Source organism: Nanorana parkeri, unplaced genomic scaffold, assembly GCF_000935625.1.
Source record: "Nanorana parkeri isolate BGI_ZX_2015 unplaced genomic scaffold, ASM93562v1 scaffold1002, whole genome shotgun sequence".
Lineage (NCBI taxonomy): Eukaryota > Metazoa > Chordata > Amphibia > Anura > Dicroglossidae > Nanorana > Nanorana parkeri.
In genome coordinates this window covers 428,968-449,098 of record NW_017307270.1, presented here as the reverse complement: position 1 = coordinate 449,098, position 20,131 = coordinate 428,968, and the positions used below count along the sequence as shown (strand labels likewise).

Here is a 20,131-nt window from a genome sequence, read left to right as displayed (position 1 = left end):
CGAGTACTCGTGACACACATACTCATAGCAGCTAGATTAGTTATAGCTAGGTTGTGGAAACAACAGGCAATCCCGACCATGTCAATGATGATCGACACACTTAACACACATATGCATTTTGAATTTCTGTTTGGCAGAGCTCACCTCAGGGAACATAAATTCAATACAGATTGGGGCTGTTGGTTGACTGACAAACGTTGTAGCTCTGGAATGGTGTGAAGGAATCTCCTACCTCAAGCGGGTCATGCTAGCACAGTTCTCCTGAGGCAAATGTGTCTTATACAGCATCCCCCTCTTCCCATATTTATATGATCTCTGCACCACTTAAGACTTTTTCAGATCCAATAATTTGCAGCTGTAGTAAGTTAATAGTATAAATAATACTTTCACATTGTATTGCCAAGATTGGTTATTACTTATGTTATCCCTTGTTCTCCCCTTTTCCCTTAGAGTGTTACACCTTCTCCCCCCCCCCTTTTTTTTTCCCCTCCCCACCCCAAAGCTTTGTCGCTTTCTGACCCATGTACCAGCAAAGATTTGTACACCACGTGCATAATAATCGCTACTTTGCTTTTATGATAGGTGCCTTATTTTTTTGAATTAATTGTACTAATTTGTTGTGACCCTAGCATTTTAAGGGCCCACTGGCTTTTCAGGATTGGCTTATGATACACCTATGCAAATATTGGGCCTTTGGCCATGTATTCTTTGGTTATTTTGTCCTCTGCCACATTATATTGTATGGGTCTTGCAACTGTGATTTTCATCACCTGTATTGTGAAAAATGTTGAATAAAAACTATGGTTAAAAAAAAAAAAAAAGAAGCTGATGATATGCTTCATCAATGTCTTCTCCTGGCTTTAAAGAGTATTGATGAGCCGAACACCCCCCTGTCCGGTTCGAATTCAAACTCGAACCTCAATGCAGGTCTGTGGGGGTCCCCATTTTGAAGCCTTATATGCAATTTATTTGCCAGAAAATGTGTATGGGATCCAGGTACTGCCATGGGGACAGGAACAGGTTCAGACCCCCAACAATGATATATTTTCTGAAAGCAGAGGACCTGTAGAATAAAAAAATGCTAGGTGCAATTTTTTACGTCGCACGGTTTTTGCACAAATGTTTGTCAAACCCGTATTTTTAGGAAAAAATAAACTAAATTAAAATTTAGTGCACAGAAACATAATATAATACCCAATTTTTTTTTAAAATATGAAAGACAGGATCACGTCGGGTAAATAGATACCAAACATGTCAAGCCTTAAAATTGCGTTCGCCCGTGAAGCCGCAAAAAAATTAAATACCCAAAATTTCCCATAGGGAACATTTTAAACGCTTTTACCGCTCATCAGTTTAGTGCTAACAGTCATTGACGGTGCTAGAATTATTTATCTCGTTCAGACGTTCGCGGCGATGTGTAGCTTAATTGTCGTTTTTGCACGTAGGCGCACCGTCGTGTGTATGTGCGTGCACATGGGTCATAAAAAATTTTTTTTGCCATTTTATAAGTTTTCTTTTATGTTACTTTAACCTCTTGCCGTCCGCCCGTAGTAGAAAAACGGACGGACGGCACTGCTGCATTGGCGGGTTGCCGTCACCAGACGGCATTTTTTTTCTGCTCGCGCACGCCCCCTAGTGGGCACGCACGTATGGGAAGGGGGTTTAACACCGCGGATTGTCAACTGGTTAATTTTTAACACTATTTTTTCCCCCACTAACCCTATTGCTATTAGATAGGGTGTGACAGGTCCTCTTTATGGAGACATCAGGGGTCTTGCAGACCCCTGTCACCTAGGGACCCCAAATAAGCCAAGATCCGATTCCCCAGCTTCATCTCCTGGCTCTAAGAGCCGGAGACACGAAGTGATGTAATACACATCACTTCCGGGTCCAGTGATCGGAGGAGAGATCAGCGGTTGGAAGCTGAATTTCTCTCCGATCACTTCGGGCAGACCCGTATCTCTCTCCGGTCACTTCGGGCAGACCCGCCGAGCCGCTCCCGGGCACCGCACAGGGACAGCGGTGCCCGGGGAAGACACCAGCAGCCACGGCAAGGGGGGTGCCGCCGCCTGTACAGACGCCGGATCGCTTGTAAATTAACAGCAATCGCCTGCGGTTAAGAGCGGTACCAAGAACACGGCTGCTGCTGCTGGAACCTAGGGCCAGAAAGGGGAACGAGGGAGCAAACATGACAGCTAGCTCCGCCCAACTGTTTACAGTTGTAACAGGTGAGCCATGAATGGACAGAGTCATCATGACTTTGCCTAATCATGGCTCTCACAGTTCTCTGTGCCCTGATTGGGCAAAGTCTTGCACCTGACCACAGCCTTTAGCCAATTACAGCCTCACAAGGCGCATTGCTTTGTTGGGCGTTCAGCGGGCAAACAGCCCGCCGAACGCCCTGATAGTTCATGTGTTCGGCGAACACACAAACTAGCAATGTGTTAGGAGTTGAACTCACGTTTGGCTCGGACATCGAGCCCAACCCTATCCAAGAGCCGAAGAATATGCACAGTGACACCGGAAGTGATGTAATGCATTTCACTTCCGGGTCTAGTGATTGGAGGAGAGATCAGCGGCTAGAAGCCTGCTGATCTCCTTCAAATTTGTCAGAGGAGACCCGCTGTGCCAGGCCCACGGAGCAGCAGCTGTGTTCTTATTACTTCAGGACATGTTTTTTTTTGTCCATGTTTTTTGTTTTCTTTACAAGTTTTCCTCTATTTATATATTTTTTGTTTTAGTCCTAAGTGAAGCGTTAGGCACACATATGTGGTAAATATAATATGTGTGTGTGCACTAAAAGTATATTATTGCTGTGGAAGAATCACAGCAAAAAATGTAAACTAACAGAAATAAAAAAAAAACATGCTCAGCCATAAAGGGGTTAAACACTGCATGGAGTGTACCAGGTTCCTTCCTCTTGCAATAGAAGATTTTCCCTCCTTTCCTGTCAGAGTGAGGGAGCATCAGAAGTGAGGAAACATTTCCCCAACTGGTACAAACAATAAAAACCTGACAGTCTTACCATTCTGCCTATAGCCAAAACTGCATATGAAAAGAGTTTGAGCTGAACCTGCGTTTTGTCCACACAGCACACCCTTCAACTTAATTCCGCTCTCTCTAGCAGCAAATGCTTACCATTTTCCTTTCACTTCCCAGCTGTGCATACAGAGACTGGGAGCAGGAAAGCCCTGTACAAGATCTGATTTGCTCTAGTCAGAGCGTATTTAGGGCTGAGGATTCTCTTGCCGCCATCAAGCATGTCACACGAAAAGGGAAATGAGTCACATGCTTCACTATACCTGAAAACACTGGGTATTTTTTTTTCTTCTCCATATCACTTCATCAATACAGATAGGTCATCTCCCTACCGAAAGCCTGAGACGGGACAAAGAAGGAGCAGCATCAGACTGATAAGTTCAACCCTTTGCTCACTCCTCCGGTCAGCACATACACATGTAGCACACCTGATTGGCTCCTAGTACTGCCTCTACTTCTCCTAGTCTGAGAGGTTTACAAGACCCTGATCCAAGGTAAATATTAAAAAAAAAAAAAAAAAACTATAAATAATCTTATAACAAGCACCCATTTTGAATAGAATTACATAACACTTTTATTTCTTTTCACACTGGTATCTGAACGTGAAAAAAAGATGTAATTGTGTAAGAGCTTTCAGTCTCATGAAAAAGGTAGAAACAGTTTTTTGTTGTTTTCTTTAAGACATGGAAAACATTTTACTTAACAAATACTTTAACTTCAGTACAAAAGTTTTATAAATACAAAAAAAAAAAATTCACAAGTTTCTTTGAATACTAAATAAATATCTAGAATAGTCAAAATATTCTCAGCGCTTGAATTCCTCCCACAAAAATATACCCCAATGAATTTACTCAAGTAGTGTTGTTCAGGATCACTTTAATGGTGGATACACTCACAAGCAGTACTTTTTTTTGCTAGTACCGCTTTCTCTCTGGTCCTCCAGTTGCTTGAGTTCCCAGCCCTACCCCTTACTGTAACGCCAAGCAAAAGTCTCATTCCTGCTGCATTCTCTGTAATAAAAAAATAAACGAACAACATGAGAATACAGCCACAAGACTGAATGAAACTCCCTCGTAACTGAGTAGGGAACGGGACTGTAGAGAAATCAGTGCCAAAGAGATGAGAATCTGGTGGGTGATTCAAACTGCTTGCATTTACCCAAAACTGGAATGCCAGTTTTAGCCTAAACATTTTTCTCCCAGCTATAAACAAGCAAAAATAACTAAACCAAAAACAAACAAAAACAGCTTAACAGTAGTTAAAGAGTTGTAAATCTGATATACATATACAGTATATATACTTATATAAAATACACATACGTGGTTGGACCCTATTTAGCAGTTATTTGCTGCAATCACCCTGAGTGCTGTGTGGTGTAATAAATCAGTGCTTGGTCATTACGAAGACAGCTGGACTTATTGCTTGACGTGGCTGAGCAATGGTTGGTGATTCAGTTCAGCAGGAATTTTTTTTTTTTTTTTAAACTGGAACTCAATAAAGCAAACCATGACCCCACAAAGTATCGAAAAATGGAAGCTGATAGGACATCAGATGCGCGACTTTTTGGTGGGTCCTGGTGGAATAATCGGCTTGCTACAAGAGACCTCCAGGCCCAGTTTCTGAGCCTCATTGACAAAGAAGGATTGCAAACGGAGCCCTGCTTTGGCCTCATTGCTGTTGAATTGGTTATATTCGAAACAGTTTGAGAACATCAACTGAACATCTTCTATAAATTCAGCTGTAAGGATTCGTCAGATGCTTAAAAGGGGGGATTGGGGGGGGGAGAATTACAATATTTTTTGCTACGTGTCAATCACCATAAAAGCAGAAACTAACTGTATTTACAAGCGTTTTTGCAGCTAAATTCTCTAGAATAAGAGTAGTTAGATAAGCCTTGGTAATTGTAGTGACTGGATAAACCACACCAGTTTTGAGATGCCAGCAAGTGGGAAACATTCATTTAAGCAGCTAATTCGAACAAAGAAATCCCATGTACAAAAAGACATGCATTTTATATCAGAAAAAATATAGGGGGAAACCATAATAGTTTTTGGTATAGGAGTTCTATTTTTAACTTTAACATGATTATAAAAAAAATTATATTTTACATTGTTTCCCTATTTGTAGAAAATGCTTCTTTTATGAACATTGAAAAAAGGATGCTTTGGTGGCAGTTTTTAGCAGGCTGGGCTTTCCAGTAAATCCTAGCACTTCACATTCAGAAAAACTAATTTTCATATCTTTTATGCTTCCTAAATATACTTAAATACTACGCATTGCTTTTAAAAAAGAACACATTCAAGTCATATTTCACTTAAACACATTACTTACTTGCTGAATTGTATTCACATTTGTTCACTTTCTCGCGGATTATATTTAAGGCAATGGGCTTCCTGATAATGTCGAAATAATCTGGAACCTACAAAAAAAATATTCTGCTTGAATCAAACAAGTATTTATTTTCTTTAATATAAAACAGGACAATATAGGAGGAGGGGAGTACAGAGGAGCAGGATCCCGAGGTGTGTAGCTGGGTTACTCTTAGAAGGCGGGGTAGAGGGAAGAGTGCGAGAGAGGCCAGCCCTGAATACACCCTAATAATTATGCCAGGTTGCAGGATTTTGGGGATATTAGTTCAGGGGTGGCATTGCTGGAGCAAGATGCTTACCCTATCTGCAAGGTGAGCGATTGCTCCAGTAAGAATGGAGGCAGGACAAACTCCTCCGAGGATACGCTAAAATTAGGACGGTCATCACATACGAAACTTGGAGGGAAACCCAATTCAAAATTCTACATAGAGCCTATGTCCCGTTCTTCAAACCCTCCGGGGACTCAGTGAATGCTTCCTCGGAGCGACCACTGTCTTCCACATGCCCCAAATGCCCCGAACTGGGTTGACTTCTCAGTTGGTTACCGGCTCTACAGCACAGATGGGCTGCATCTTATATGGGGAAGGTGCAGCACTTTTGGGGCAGAAAATTGCTAAAAGACTGGAGGAACTTTTAAACTAGATAATGGGGGGAGGGAATAATAAAAATGGGGAAAATAAACATAGAATGTGTTACTACAAGGGCAGTAATCCAAGTGGGGGCAGAGGGCTCACTCCAGTCAAACACATTAGTAACGTATCTACAGTACCAAGGTCAAATAAAAGAATACGTTGGGATTCAGGAACGAGCAATAATATAAACCAAACCACTAGCACTAAACTAAAATGTATGTTTACAAATGCTAGAAGTCTAGCAAAACAAATTAGAGGAGTTTGAACTTATGCTACTCAAAAAGGACTTCAATACAGTAGGAATAACAAAAACGTGGCTAGGCAGCTCACCTCGTCAGATGCTTAAAAGGGGGGATTGGGGGGGGGAGAATTACAATATTTTTTGCTACGTGTCAATCACCATAAAAGCAGAAACTAACTGTATTTACAAGCGTTTTTGCAGCTAAATTCTCTAGAATAAGAGTAGTTAGATAAGCCTTGGTAATTGTAGTGACTGGATAAACCACACCAGTTTTGAGATGCCAGCAAGTGGGAAACATTCATTTAAGCAGCTAATTCGAACAAAGAAATCCCATGTACAAAAAGACATGCATTTTATATCAGAAAAAATATAGGGGGAAACCATAATAGTTTTTGGTATAGGAGTTCTATTTTTAACTTTAACATGATTATAAAAAAAATTATATTTTACATTGTTTCCCTATTTGTAGAAAATGCTTCTTTTATGAACATTGAAAAAAGGATGCTTTGGTGGCAGTTTTTAGCAGGCTGGGCTTTCCAGTAAATCCTAGCACTTCACATTCAGAAAAACTAATTTTCATATCTTTTATGCTTCCTAAATATACTTAAATACTACGCATTGCTTTTAAAAAAGAACACATTCAAGTCATATTTCACTTAAACACATTACTTACTTGCTGAATTGTATTCACATTTGTTCACTTTCTCGCGGATTATATTTAAGGCAATGGGCTTCCTGATAATGTCGAAATAATCTGGAACCTACAAAAAAAATATTCTGCTTGAATCAAACAAGTATTTATTTTCTTTAATATAAAACAGGACAATATCAGATGCAGAATAAAAAGCTATCCAAACACACTGTGGGGGGGGGGGGGGGGAAGAACACAAGGAGGAGGAATAGGAGGAGGGGAGTACAGAGGAGCAGGATCCCGAGGTGTGTAGCTGGGTTACTCTTAGAAGGCGGGGTAGAGGGAAGAGTGCGAGAGAGGCCAGCCCTGAATACACCCTAATAATTATGCCAGGTTGCAGGATTTTGGGGATATTAGTTCAGGGGTGGCATTGCTGGAGCAAGATGCTTACCCTATCTGCAAGGTGAGCGATTGCTCCAGTAAGAATGGAGGCAGGACAAACTCCTCCGAGGATACGCTAAAATTAGGACGGTCATCACATACGAAACTTGGAGGGAAACCCAATTCAAAATTCTACATAGAGCCTATGTCCCGTTCTTCAAACCCTCCGGGGACTCAGTGAATGCTTCCTCGGAGCGACCACTGTCTTCCACATGCCCCAAATGCCCCGAACTGGGTTGACTTCTCAGTTGGTTACCGGCTCTACAGCACAGATGGGCTGCATCTTATATGGGGAAGGTGCAGCACTTTTGGGGCAGAAAATTGCTAAAAGACTGGAGGAACTTTTAAACTAGATAATGGGGGGAGGGAATAATAAAAATGGGGAAAATAAACATAGAATGTGTTACTACAAGGGCAGTAATCCAAGTGGGGGCAGAGGGCTCACTCCAGTCAAACACATTAGTAACGTATCTACAGTACCAAGGTCAAATAAAAGAATACGTTGGGATTCAGGAACGAGCAATAATATAAACCAAACCACTAGCACTAAACTAAAATGTATGTTTACAAATGCTAGAAGTCTAGCAAAACAAATTAGAGGAGTTTGAACTTATGCTACTCAAAAAGGACTTCAATACAGTAGGAATAACAAAAACGTGGCTAGGCAGCTCACCTGACTGGGCATCTAATGTACAAGGATACAACCTGTTCAGACGGGACAGGTTTGGTAGAAGGGGGGGGGTATGCATTTACAGTATGTGAAAAGCAATCTTACTGCGCACATAAGAGATAACCTCACGACGGAGAGTTGCAATGGTGTTGAGTATTTGTGGCTAGAACTGGATAAGACTGATTGAAGTTGTAAACTTATTATAGGTGTATGGTATAAACCCCCGAACATATGGGAGGAGTAGGGGGCTTGCTTACAACCCCAAATAGAAATAGCTTGGAAGCAGGGAAATGTTGTGATAATGGGTGACTTCAATTATCCGGACATTGATGGGCCACCTATAACCGCTCATTCTTTAAAAGCTGGCCGTTTTCTAAACCTGTTGCGGGACAATTTCATGGATCAGATGGTTGAGGTCGCGACCAGGAAGAATGCAATTCTGGATATATTAATCACTAACAATGCTGACCTAGTTGAGAACATAGAAATTTGGGGAACAGTGATCACAGGATGATTAATTTTAATATTGGGTACAGAAAAGAGAAGCGGGTTGGTCTGACAAGAACGCTAAATTTCAAAAAGGCAAACTTTGTGAAGCTGCGGCATCTAGTGTATGACAACAAATGGGACAAATTATTTCGAACACTGATGAGAAGTGGGATTGTTTTAAGAATACATTACATAACGCTATTACCAAGTGCATACCACTTGGTAACAAAAATAAAAGATCGAGAGCCAAGCCTGCATGGCTAAAGAAAACGGTACAAACAACACATCAAAGACAAAAAGCTGGAAGTTAAGAAATATAAGACAGAGGGGACTGCACTGGCATTCCTGAACTACAAGGAATGCAATAAGAGATGTAAACATGAAATCCGGGTAGCTAAAACAGATTATGAAAAGCATATCGCCACAGTCTGTAAGAAGAACCCAAAAAAATTATTCCAATATATAAAAAGGAAAAAAGTTAAGAAAAGACCAGGTAGGCCCAATAAAAGATGAGAACGGGAGATTAATCACAAATGATAGGGAGAAGGCTGAGATATTGAATTCAGTTTTCTCCTCAGTATACACTCTAGAAAAAGACGGGTTTAATGGAGAAAAGAATGTGAGTAGCTTAGTGTGCAAGATACCGCAGTGGTTGGCGGTAGACGGGGTTCAACACAGACTAGAAAAACGTAACGCAAATAAATCAATAGGACGGGAAAACCCGCACCCCAGTGTACTTAAAGAACTCAGCCAGGTTATAATGAGACCGTTATTCCTAATTTTCAAGGACTCCTTAATGTCTGGAAGGGTACCAAGTGATTGGCGTACGGCAACGGTATTAGCGATATTCAAAAAAGGCTCAAGATGCCAACCTGGAAACTACAGACCAGTCAGTCTAACATCAATAGTATGCAAACTTTTTGAGGGAATGATAAAGGACTATTTAGTAGATTTTGTTTTTGACAAAAGGTATAATAAGTGATAATCAGCATGGATTTATGAAGGACCATTCTTGTCAGACCAACCTACTGACATTCTACGAAGAGGTGAGTAGATATCTGGATGGGGAAAACCAGTGAATGTGGTGTACCTGGATTTTGCAAAAGCATTTGGCACAGTGCCACATAAACGCTTAATACACAAGCTGAAATCTATGGGCATAGATGAAATGAAAAGTGCTCATTTTCACAGTAATGAGTGGTGTGCCCCAGGGTTCTGTGCTAGGCCCAATATTGTCTAACCTGTTTATTAATTATATTAGGGAGGGATTCATAGCCATGTTTCTGTGTTTGCAGATGATACTAAAATTGGGGAGGGTAATAGTCACTGACAGTATAACATTACAGGGGGACCTGAACAAAATAGGGTGTGGACGACTATGTGGCAGATGAGGTTTAAACGTTGAAAAATGTACAGTAATACATTTTGGGGTTAAAAACAGGCAAGCTGAATACACATTAATGGGAACTCCACTAGGGAAGCCAGAAATGGAAAAAGATTTGGGGGTCATAGTCGACCACAGATTGAATAATAGCTTGTAATGCCAGGCTGCGGTCAACAAAGCTAGTAGAGTACTGTCATATATTAAAAAGGGAATGTACTAGAGACAAAGCGATAATCTTGCCACTTTATAGATCACTGGTTCGGCCTCATCTTGAGTATACGGTTCCGTTTTGGTCACCAATCCACAGAGTCCAGAGAAGGGCAACTAAACTAATTAAGGGGCTGGAGGATCAAAGCTATGAGACAAGGTTGCTAAATTTAAACTTGTTCAAGCTGGAAGTGAGGCGATTAAGAGGGGACATGATTTTAATGTACAAGGTGGTGATGGCAACATCAGCACTAAACGTTTTACTGTAAACTCCCTAACAAGGACTAGAGGCCACCACCTAAAATTGGTGGAGAAAAGATTTAACCACAAAGGGCGTAGGGGCTTCTTCTCTGTCACAAGCAGTGGTATCTACAGACAGTATTGAATCATTCAAAATCATTTAGATACCTTCCTCAGAGATCGTAACATATAGGGGTATAGGTACTCTTAAAACCTAAGACGGCACAGGGACTCATGTATACAGACACGCACACAAAGGTTGAACTCGATGGACCTATGTCTTTATTCAACTTCAAATACTATGCAACTATATTCCAAGAAGCCAACATCAGTTTTATGTTACCTGGTATTTGGAAACCAGTCTCATGAAAGGCCAGCTGTCATCGTTTCTCACCAAATCTACCACCAACTGTTCACAAGCGGATAACTCATGTACACCTTGATGTCGACCAGAGCTCCTCCTGTTTCCTTGATCACCTGAAGAGATTTCTGGAGACAAGCACAGATATAGCCTTGTTTTATGTTACCTGGTATTTGGAAACCAGTCTCATGAAAGGCCAGCTGTCATCGTTTCTCACCAAATCTACCACCAACTGTTCACAAGCGGATAACTCATGTACACCTTGATGTCGACCAGAGCTCCTCCTGTTTCCTTGATCACCTGAAGAGATTTCTGGAGACAAAAACAGATATAGTCTTAAAAAAAAAAAAGTAGTAGAGGTGCACCGAAACGAAACCGAAATAAAAAAAATAAAAATGTCAGGCTGAAACAAACTTTAACTTTCACATTTTCTAAATATTTTTTATAAAAACTTAATTTTTCTTTATTCATTTATCAAATATTTTTATTTTTTACTTTACTTTTACAGAGTCCTCTATCTATTTTTCTGCTTCCCCTTTTATAAATGAACAAGAATCCTCTATACTGAGTGTTCCTGTTCATTCATAACATGAGGACAGACTATGTTTACTATATCCATAACCATAATCATGAATGAACAGGAGGTGATGTAGATCACTTCCCATTCATTCATAATTGAGGATATAGTTAACATACCATGTCTTAAATTATGTACAAACACTCAGCGATCAATGAGTGTTTGTACCGCTCTCCTTCCTGACTCGCTGTCACAGGAGGCTGAGCGAGTGGAGCTCAGCCTGCTGTGGCAGAGTGGGCTGTCTCCACCCACACACCGCTCTGCGACGGGAGGCGAGACGCTGGCCGCATCCCTAAAAAATAAAAGCTGCAATGAAGGTATTTCCTAGAGCATCTCATTCCATTTACCAGTGGCTTAGACGAGGTATTAACTTGTGTTGCATTGAAATCCCACACCATCCACCTAAGGACTTACAAGTATTATACAATAAACCTCTCCAACAATCACATTTAAGAGATTATATGCTGAAATTATATGCAGGCTGAAACTGGGGGAGGGGGGAAAGGGACAGAAGGTGGTGTTGCTTATAATGTAGGACCAATCAGATATAGGGCCTGTTCACACTTGCCCATCTGCTGAAAACACTGCTGCCGTGCAGCAACTGGCGGCATGCGGTGCGCTGTGATAAAATCCAGCATGTTTGCATTTTATCACAGCGCACTCCCCACTACATTGCAGTGTGCATGGAACACACAGAAAACTATTGTGGTGACCTGTGTTGATCCAGTGCACTGCATGTGTAAATGGGCCCTTAATCTTTTATTAAACTAGTCATCTTATTGGTCACAAAGGACAACAATTATCATTTGTTCCTAGTTTTTCTTCAATATTCGAAAAAAACAGCCTCCCTAATCTGAGTGTTCCAAATAGGCAATGGCTGTTTATAGCTCCAGCATTACATATATGTATGCTACAGTGTTGTCCAAGAGACTGCTCCCTTTTTAGTGTCACTGAAAAAGTCAAACTTTCTTGCTGGGTGTATTGACAGAGAATGGAGGCTGCCAATGCTGGCCTCTCCAAAAAATGCTGGATTTCTGTCGTACAGCTCCAAAGGCTTTAAAAAGGAGCGTCCTCCCGTTACCCCAAGCTCAGTATACCGCGAGCTACAGTGCCATGCCTCCACTGCTCCCCTGTGCCCCCCTAGAAAGCCGGTGTTCCGGCGTGGAGTCTCCCCTCCTATCCAGCGACTGGAAACAATAGCAAGCCTGCTTTTGGTTATTTTAAAAATTGCAATAGCCAATAGCAGGCTGGCTATTGCACCGGCCCACTGCCTGCTGTCAATCAGCAGAGGAGGACCTGATGGAGAACTTTCTCCTTCAGTTCCCTCCTCAGTTGATTGTCAGTAGGCAGGTACAATAGTCAGCCTGCAATTGTACTTTAAACAGACTGGCTATTGCTTCAAGCCACTGCATGCTGTGTTGACATTCAGCTGCCTTGGCAGCTGAATCCACTGAAGTGGAAAGGTGAACCCCCCCCCCCCCCCACAAACATTTGGATAACACCCAAAGAGGGAAAGGTAACACCCCCCCCCCCCCCAAAAAAAAATTTGAAAGTCCCAACCCTACAAACGCACTTTTGCTAACACAAGTCAGGTATACCAACATAGAACGACAATTGCGCTACACATCAGGGATTGCCGCAAATGTTATTTTAAATTAACGATTTTTAAAAAAATCCCATTAATCGAAGTTAATAAATCGGCTAATCGATCGTGAAAATAATCGTTAGCTGCAGCCCTAAATTTGAGTCACTGACCTAGAACAAATGCGCAAAAAAAGAAAAAAACAAAACACTTATGATTTCCTCATTAACTGCATAACTGTCTCAGGTAAGTGACTAGAAGTACGGAATCCATTGGATCACCATGACAGCCAGACAGCTAACATTTTTAGTGGAAATTTAGCAACAGAAAACAGCAAATCAACATTCGGGAGCTTAATTGAATGCTTTATTAAGTGCAATGCAAATACATCCAGGGGCCAAGAACACTTCCGCACAACAATGTGTTTACTCATGCTGAGTATTCCCTTGGATACTGTGGCTGCATTAGCCTTGCGTTTACCTAAAGTAATATCTGCGAGTGTGAATCAATGCTTTCCGTCAGTGCCTAACATTCTCTCCGATTAGAGAAACTACTTAAAATCCTTTTCTCTCCGTTCATTGAAGAACACAGGGCAACAGATCGTAGATCCTGAATGGTAGGGTATATCGCCACCTGCAGGAGTAGGACTCTAGGCACATAGCAAAAGACAAGACAGCCTAGGGGTGGCCCAACCCCCCACTTGCTGACAAGTCTCCAGTAAGTAACAAACAGTTAGGAGCAGTTAGGAGAGGTGACGTTCTCGGCCGCGATTCGGCGTCGGAAGTCGAGGCAACAGATACAGCGGAGGAAAGGCACAAATCAGACCATAATGACCCCATGGAGCCACCAGGGCATCTACCGCCTCCGCCCAAGGATTCCGGGCCCGGGCCACAAACCGGACCACCTTCCGGTTGAACCGAGACGCCAGAAGATCCACCTCCGGCGTCCCCCAGCGAAGACAGAGCTGCTGAAAAACTTCTGGGTGCAGTGACCTCTCCCGGTCACTGCACAATTGGCCAACCCCCGGGATGTAGACCGCAACCCCGGGATGTAGACCGCCGAGAGCCAGAACCTGATTCTCCGCCCAGGAGAGAATCCCGAACACCTCTCAACCTGCGGCCACGCTTTTAGTGTCGCCCTGGTGGTTGATGTACGCCACAGCGGTGACGTTGTCCGACTGGATCCGAACCGCCAGATCCTGAAGCCGTGTCGACCAATGAAGGAGAGAAAGGCGAATCGCCGAAGTTCCAACACGTTTAATCAACAGATGGGACTCCTCCAGCGACCCTGCACAGTCCACCCCCAAAGGCCGGGACTCCTCCAGCGACCCCAGGACTCCACCCCCAAAGGCCGGCATCCGTGGTGACTACTGTCCAGTGCTCAGGAAGGAAGGACTTCCCCCGCACCAAGGCCGGAGAATGAAGCCACCTCCGCAAGGAGGCTCTCGCCTCTCGAGACACCCGAATGTCCCTGTCCAAGGATAGGGGGGACTTGTCCCACTGTACCGGGATGTTCCTCTGCAGGGTCCTGGAGTGGTGCTGCACAAAGGACACCGCCTCGAAGGAGGCCACCATGAGACCCAGGTCCTGCATGCAAAAGCGAATGGGCGACCACCGGCCAGTCCGCAGCAGCCGTACTTTGGAACGAAGTTTCAGGAGCTTGTCCCGAGGGAGAAAAACCCGGGTTGCGACAGGGTCCAGAACTAGGCCCAGATATTCCAGGTGTGGAGAAGGCACTAGGCAAGACCTCCAGGAGGTTCAGGAGCCAACCAAACTCCTCCAAAAGACCGTACCGTGACCTCCAGAGCCGTCACCAGAGGAGTGCGACTCCGCCCGCAGAAGCAGATCGTCTAGGTAGCCGAAACCCCCCGACAACGCAACAGCGCCAGAATCAGGGCAAGCACCTTGGTGAACACCCGCGGAGCAGGCGCCAGCCCGTAAGGCAGCGCTTCAAATTGAACATGCACCTCCCCTACTGCGAAACGAAGATATTGCTGATGAGACTCACAAACCGGTACATGAAGGTAGGCATCCCTGATGTCGATGGATGCCAGCACATCTCCCCGACGAAGCCAGGCCACCACGAACCTGACTCGACTCCATCCGGAACCGACGGACCCGCACAAAAGTGTTCAAGCGTTTGAGGTCAAGGATGGGCCGAACCCCCTCTTCCTTGGGCACTGTAAACGGGTTAGAATAAAACCCTTTGAACCTTTCCGAGGACGGAACCGGCATGATCACCCCCTGGGACAAAAAGGTCCGCCAGAGCGTGACGGAGAGAGTCGCGTGTTGGACGGGAAGAACCGGTTCCCAGGACGGGACAGAAATTCAATCTCGTAGTCAGAAGAAACCAGTTCCCGGACCCAAGTGTCGGAGACGTGGGCCAATTAAAAATCCGCAAAGAGCCAAAAGCGCGCCCCCACACTGGGAACCAGAGGCGGGGGCGTGACCTCCATGCGGATTGGGGCTTGCCAGACTTAGGATTGTGAAGGGGAGGGCTTGTGAAACTTTCCGCCCGTGTCGAGGGGGCCAAAAAAGCCACCTGTGAGCGGAGAAAGTGGGCCCAGGCTTCCGGCACTGCTCCTTCTTGCTCGCCTGGGGAAGAAAGCTACTCTTAACACCCGTCAGATCTTAATGATCTCATCCAAGGAGGATCCAAACAGACTGTCCCCAGTAAAGAGCAATTCCATCATAGCTTTCTTGGAAGCCTGATCACGCCTACTCTTATGCGTTCCAAACTGCACTGGCGGCAGTGCGGAAGAGCCAGGAGTATCCTCAAATGGAAGTCTCCCTGACAGCGCGGACTAGCGCCAAAACCATTTCACGTTCCTGAACCAGGAGCGAAGATGCCGCCTCATCCTCACTGGCCGGATCTGCCCGTGAGGAATCACTAGGATCAGGACGAGACGACGTGGAAGTTTCCCCTCGGACTCCCCCGAAAGGGCAGGAGACGGCAATGGCAAAGCCCACTTTCTAGGGGGGCCCCTGCGTCAAAACACGCTCAATGCGCGGCCCAAAACCATCCATGGCAGAGGAAAAGACCCCCAGGGACAGCACAGTACCCACAGGACTGAGCACCTCCACATAGGACCCCAAGGGAGCAACGGCAACTGGGGAAGGGACGCAGGCGTGCAAAACGCCCATAGCAGGGAAAGGCAAGCAGCCTCTAATGGAAGCCCGCAGCCCCCACAAGGCACCTCAGACGGCTTGTCCCTGTGGTCCCTGGGCACCACCCACAGACTCCAACCGCCCAAAACTGAGACCCCCGCAGGTAGAAGGAGACCCAGCAACTCACGGCCCCTGGCACAGAAGATCGGAAGATCCAGCAAAAATGGCCTCCAGCCCGTGGACCCCGACAGCCTGGATCAGTAGCAGACCTGTGTCCACTTGGAAATCGCCTCCACGGTGAAAAAGTACCGCCCCATTCACCCGCGGACCGGAAGTGAGGTCACACAAGAAGGGCAAGCTGCCCTCGTCCAAGATGGCGGCCGTGGCATCCGGAGTAGGCCGCAATAGGAGCCGAATCTCGATTTTTGGCCGCCCGCGCACAAGGGGCCGAAAACAGAAACGAACATGCGGCCGCGGTACCGCGACCTCCCGCGCCGCTCACAGGGTGCGCAGGGATGGCGGAGAAAAAACACACCGCAGCCGCGGCGCCGCCAGCCTGTGTGGAGTGCTGTGACTGGAAGGCCGAGACCCCCAGTCATATGCACCCCACAGGGACAAACCCACAGGCCACTCCGTTAAAAAAAAACAGCCGACCCACCGTGGCAGAGTCTGCATTTGCTCGCCGGTCGTCCAGGGAAGACTGCAAGGATCCACAAACATCCAGCCCGTCTCTCTGCCGACACTTGCTAGAAGATCCAGTGAAAAAACAGGAGAAATCCCGACAAGAATTCAAGAGAAAAAAGTCGAAGCTCCTTACTCCTGACGCTAGGCAAAAAACTGGAGACTTGTCAGCAAGTGGAGGGTTGGGCCACCAGCAGGGGCCGCCCCTAGGCTGTCTTGTCTTTTGTTATGTGCCTAACGTCCTACTCCTGCAGGTTGCGATATACCCTACCATTCAGGATCTACGATCTGTTGCCCTGTTCACTTCAATGAACGGGAGAGAAAAAAAAAAAAAACTGCCACTGCTGACCTGCTCCTGTGAAAGCTAATTGCTGGGTAGTCATGGCTTACTGCTGTTAATACTTTGTGATCACTGACCAAAAGGAAACGTAATTGCTTTCTGGACAGTCCAGTGCTTTTCCCTGCTGATCCATCCACTGCCACCTGGACGATTAAAACGAAAGGCAGAGTCTACTTTGCGAATAAAGGAAGTCCGGAATTCAACAGCACCTTGTCCTTATGCAAGATCAAAAAGGGTTCTTCGCAAGATAAAGCTGCCAGCTCAGACAGACACTCACCTAGCCATGGTAATGATCACAAGAAATACAATCTTGAAGGTGAGAGTAGAGAGAGGAATGTCTCTATTAGGCTCAAACCGGCTTCTGAAGAGATGAGAGAACCAGATTCAAGTTACCCAGTTGAAGAGGATTGGATCCACAGGGAAACCCCCTGCACAAAAGAACAAAACAGAATGGAAAGAGCATAGATTTGTTCCTTGATGGTGCTAAGAGCCAATTGCTGGTCCAGACCCTACTGGGGGGAAAGAGTGAATCCGTCCTCTGGAGAAACGCTCTCCACATCCAATCTGACTTTGCAGGAAGTGGACTTCCTGGAATTAAGCATGTAGGAATTAAAATGCTCACAGATACCCCTGTTCCTTAGAATGTGGGCTTTAAAGGCCATGTTAAAGCCAGAGACCAAGAAGTAGGATGGCAAATCTTTCTTTGGGACAGCAGATCCAGATATGCCATGGACTCAGCCAGACTGAGAAGTCTTAACAGGCTGGCATGCCACACCAACCTGGGCCAATCCGGAACAATGTGCATCACGGAAATGCCCTTCATCTTGATCCTGTGGAGCGGGCAAAATTAAGTTTCAGAGGAGGAAAGGTGTACTAATCCCACTAAAACATCTATTGCTTTCGCCAGCAGATCCCTAGACCTGGAGACTAACATGTCTAAATTGTTGTTGAATCAAAAAGGTGCATATCTGTTATCCCCCACTTGTGACTCCAGGTTCAGGGACCACTGTCCCGGGTCCAGATGCTCCAGCTGAGGAAATCTGCCTGCCAATTGTCTATGGAAGGCATGAACATGGTTGACAGAGCTGACACAAAATTCAGGCCAGGACAGGATTCACTCTACCTCTCCTGTCACAGAAACACCTTTGTTCCTCCCTGATGATTAATGTACAACACTGCAGTAATGTTGTTCGTTGGATCTAAAAATCGGAGGGCACTCTAACAGGTTGGTTTAATGCTGAAGGGACAGCCAGATCACCTAAACCTGCACCGACAAGGTGCCCAGGACAATCCCCGTTTGCAGTCTTAGGGATCCTATACGAGGCTATAGTTTCCATAGAGCTCCAGTGCTAGAGACAGCACGCTTGTCATCTAACTTCAGAGTGGTGCGGACTGCATGAAGAACTAAAAATATCTTAACTTAGGAGTAATAGCAATGGTTTGTGACTCGTCATAAGCTCTGGACATGAGCGACTCAGACTCTGCAGCTGATGGCTCAGAAGCCACTAGGGCAGCAGGTAAAATCAGATATAAAAACTTCTGAGGAGGGCACATTAGAGCATGCGCAGCCTCTGCTATCAGTCAGAAAACAACTGGGTAATTAGGTCCTGCATGACTTCAGTAAAAACCTCAGCCAATAGGGCAAAGGAAAAAGCCACAACCAATGGAGCGGTGATGAGGGAAAAGACTTCAAAGTCAGAGAGAAGCATGATTCCAGGCTACAGATTTCACCATTATCAGGGGGCATGCTGCAAGCAGGCCTCGACCCATTAATGGAGAGTGTGCCCCCCAGCATAACAGGGGAGCACCCCGACCCCCTTAGACTTCATGTGCCCCTCAATGAAAGAGAAAGCATTTTTATTTTTTTAAACAAGATCATTCTTCCTCTGCTTCAGGGGTAATTTCGGGGTTATTTGTACCAACCTGGCATTTTTATGTCATATGTTTTATAACAGAAAGTTCTCTTCAAAGTTTTAGATCTTTTTGCCTAAAGTAAAAAATAAACCCAGTGGTTATTAAATACCACCAAAAGAAAGCTTTGCCAAAAAGTATTAAATCAATTTGGGCACAGTGTTGACGGAGTAATTGCCAAACTATCACAGCACTGAAAAATGGGCTGGTAATTAAGGTGTCAATACAGGTCAGTGTACAAGTGGTGATCTGCCTGAGCTCTACTTTAAGAACATTGAAATATAAACGTCTGTGCCCATTTCTTAACACCTTTAGGCAACTTGTGATACTGAAAGATAAATGCAGTAGGATATTACCACGACTCACCTGATAACCGTTTCTTGCCCCTTCCTCTGCCTTTCCGAGTAGGTGTAAAGTTCTCAGACTGTTCATTTCTCCCTTTGAGTGCCTGCTCAGCGTTTTCCAAACTAAATGGACGGAAAGCAAAAGGGGTGCCTACTGGGGTGTTATCAACAGATTTAATCTTCTTTCCTCTCCCTCTACCCCGGCCACGGCCTGGTGCTGATACCAACTCCAGCAGAGATGTCTCGTGGCCCTCAGAATGGAGCTGTGAAGTGTGCATGGAATGACGAGCTCCTACTTTCTTCTCCTGTGGAGGGGCAGAATGGGCTTTCTTTCCTCTGCCCCTTCCAGCAGGTGGAGTAGTTTTTGGAGTACCTTGCTGACTTTTCGGTGACTTCCCATACTTTTTCTTAGGTCCAGGCTTTCCAGCAGATTTGCCTCCTTTTATCTTTAAAGGTAATCGTACTTTGGCTTTGCTTTTCTTTTTTGTACTAAAACAACAAAAGGTTAAACGTGTATACAAAGAAGGTAATGCAAATTGAGAGAAAAAAAAACTTGAACTTCAAGCAAAATTCCACTTCTACCTAAACTGCTACACAAGCAAATCTGCAATCTAGTGTAATTAAAAGTGCCTATCTGAATCAGCAGCCAACTAATATTCTTAACTATTGGAAGAGATTTCACAGGGTTTTTTTTAACCCCTTTGTGACCAGTGACGTACATAGTACATCACTGGCAGCAGGCCCGTTTAAACAGACACCCGGCAGCTTTAGCCGCTAGGACTCCGTTTACATTTGTAGAGCCGGCTGTCGGCTTTACAATTGAAATGATTCTGGTGGCTCAGCTGCTGTCAGATCACTTCTACGGGCCGGTAAACGACCCCCCCC

The 20,131-nt window shown here is 44.8% G+C and overlaps 1 protein-coding gene across 1 annotated transcript in view; it reads right to left on the bottom strand.

The window, feature by feature from the left end:
* Positions 1–3,615: 3,615 nt before the first annotated feature.
* Positions 3,616–20,131, bottom strand: part of BAZ1A (bromodomain adjacent to zinc finger domain 1A) — a 72,825-nt gene continuing 56,309 nt past the window's right edge. Inside the window, exons 26-29 of the mRNA XM_018567057.1 lie at positions 19,269–19,735; positions 10,871–11,016; positions 6,955–7,042; positions 3,616–4,777 (exon numbers count right to left, since the gene is read on the bottom strand). Coding sequence (XP_018422559.1) covers positions 4,587–4,777; positions 6,955–7,042; positions 10,871–11,016; positions 19,269–19,735 — 892 coding nt within the window. The 3' untranslated portion in view covers positions 3,616–4,586. The remainder of the gene's footprint in view (positions 4,778–6,954; positions 7,043–10,870; positions 11,017–19,268; positions 19,736–20,131) is intronic.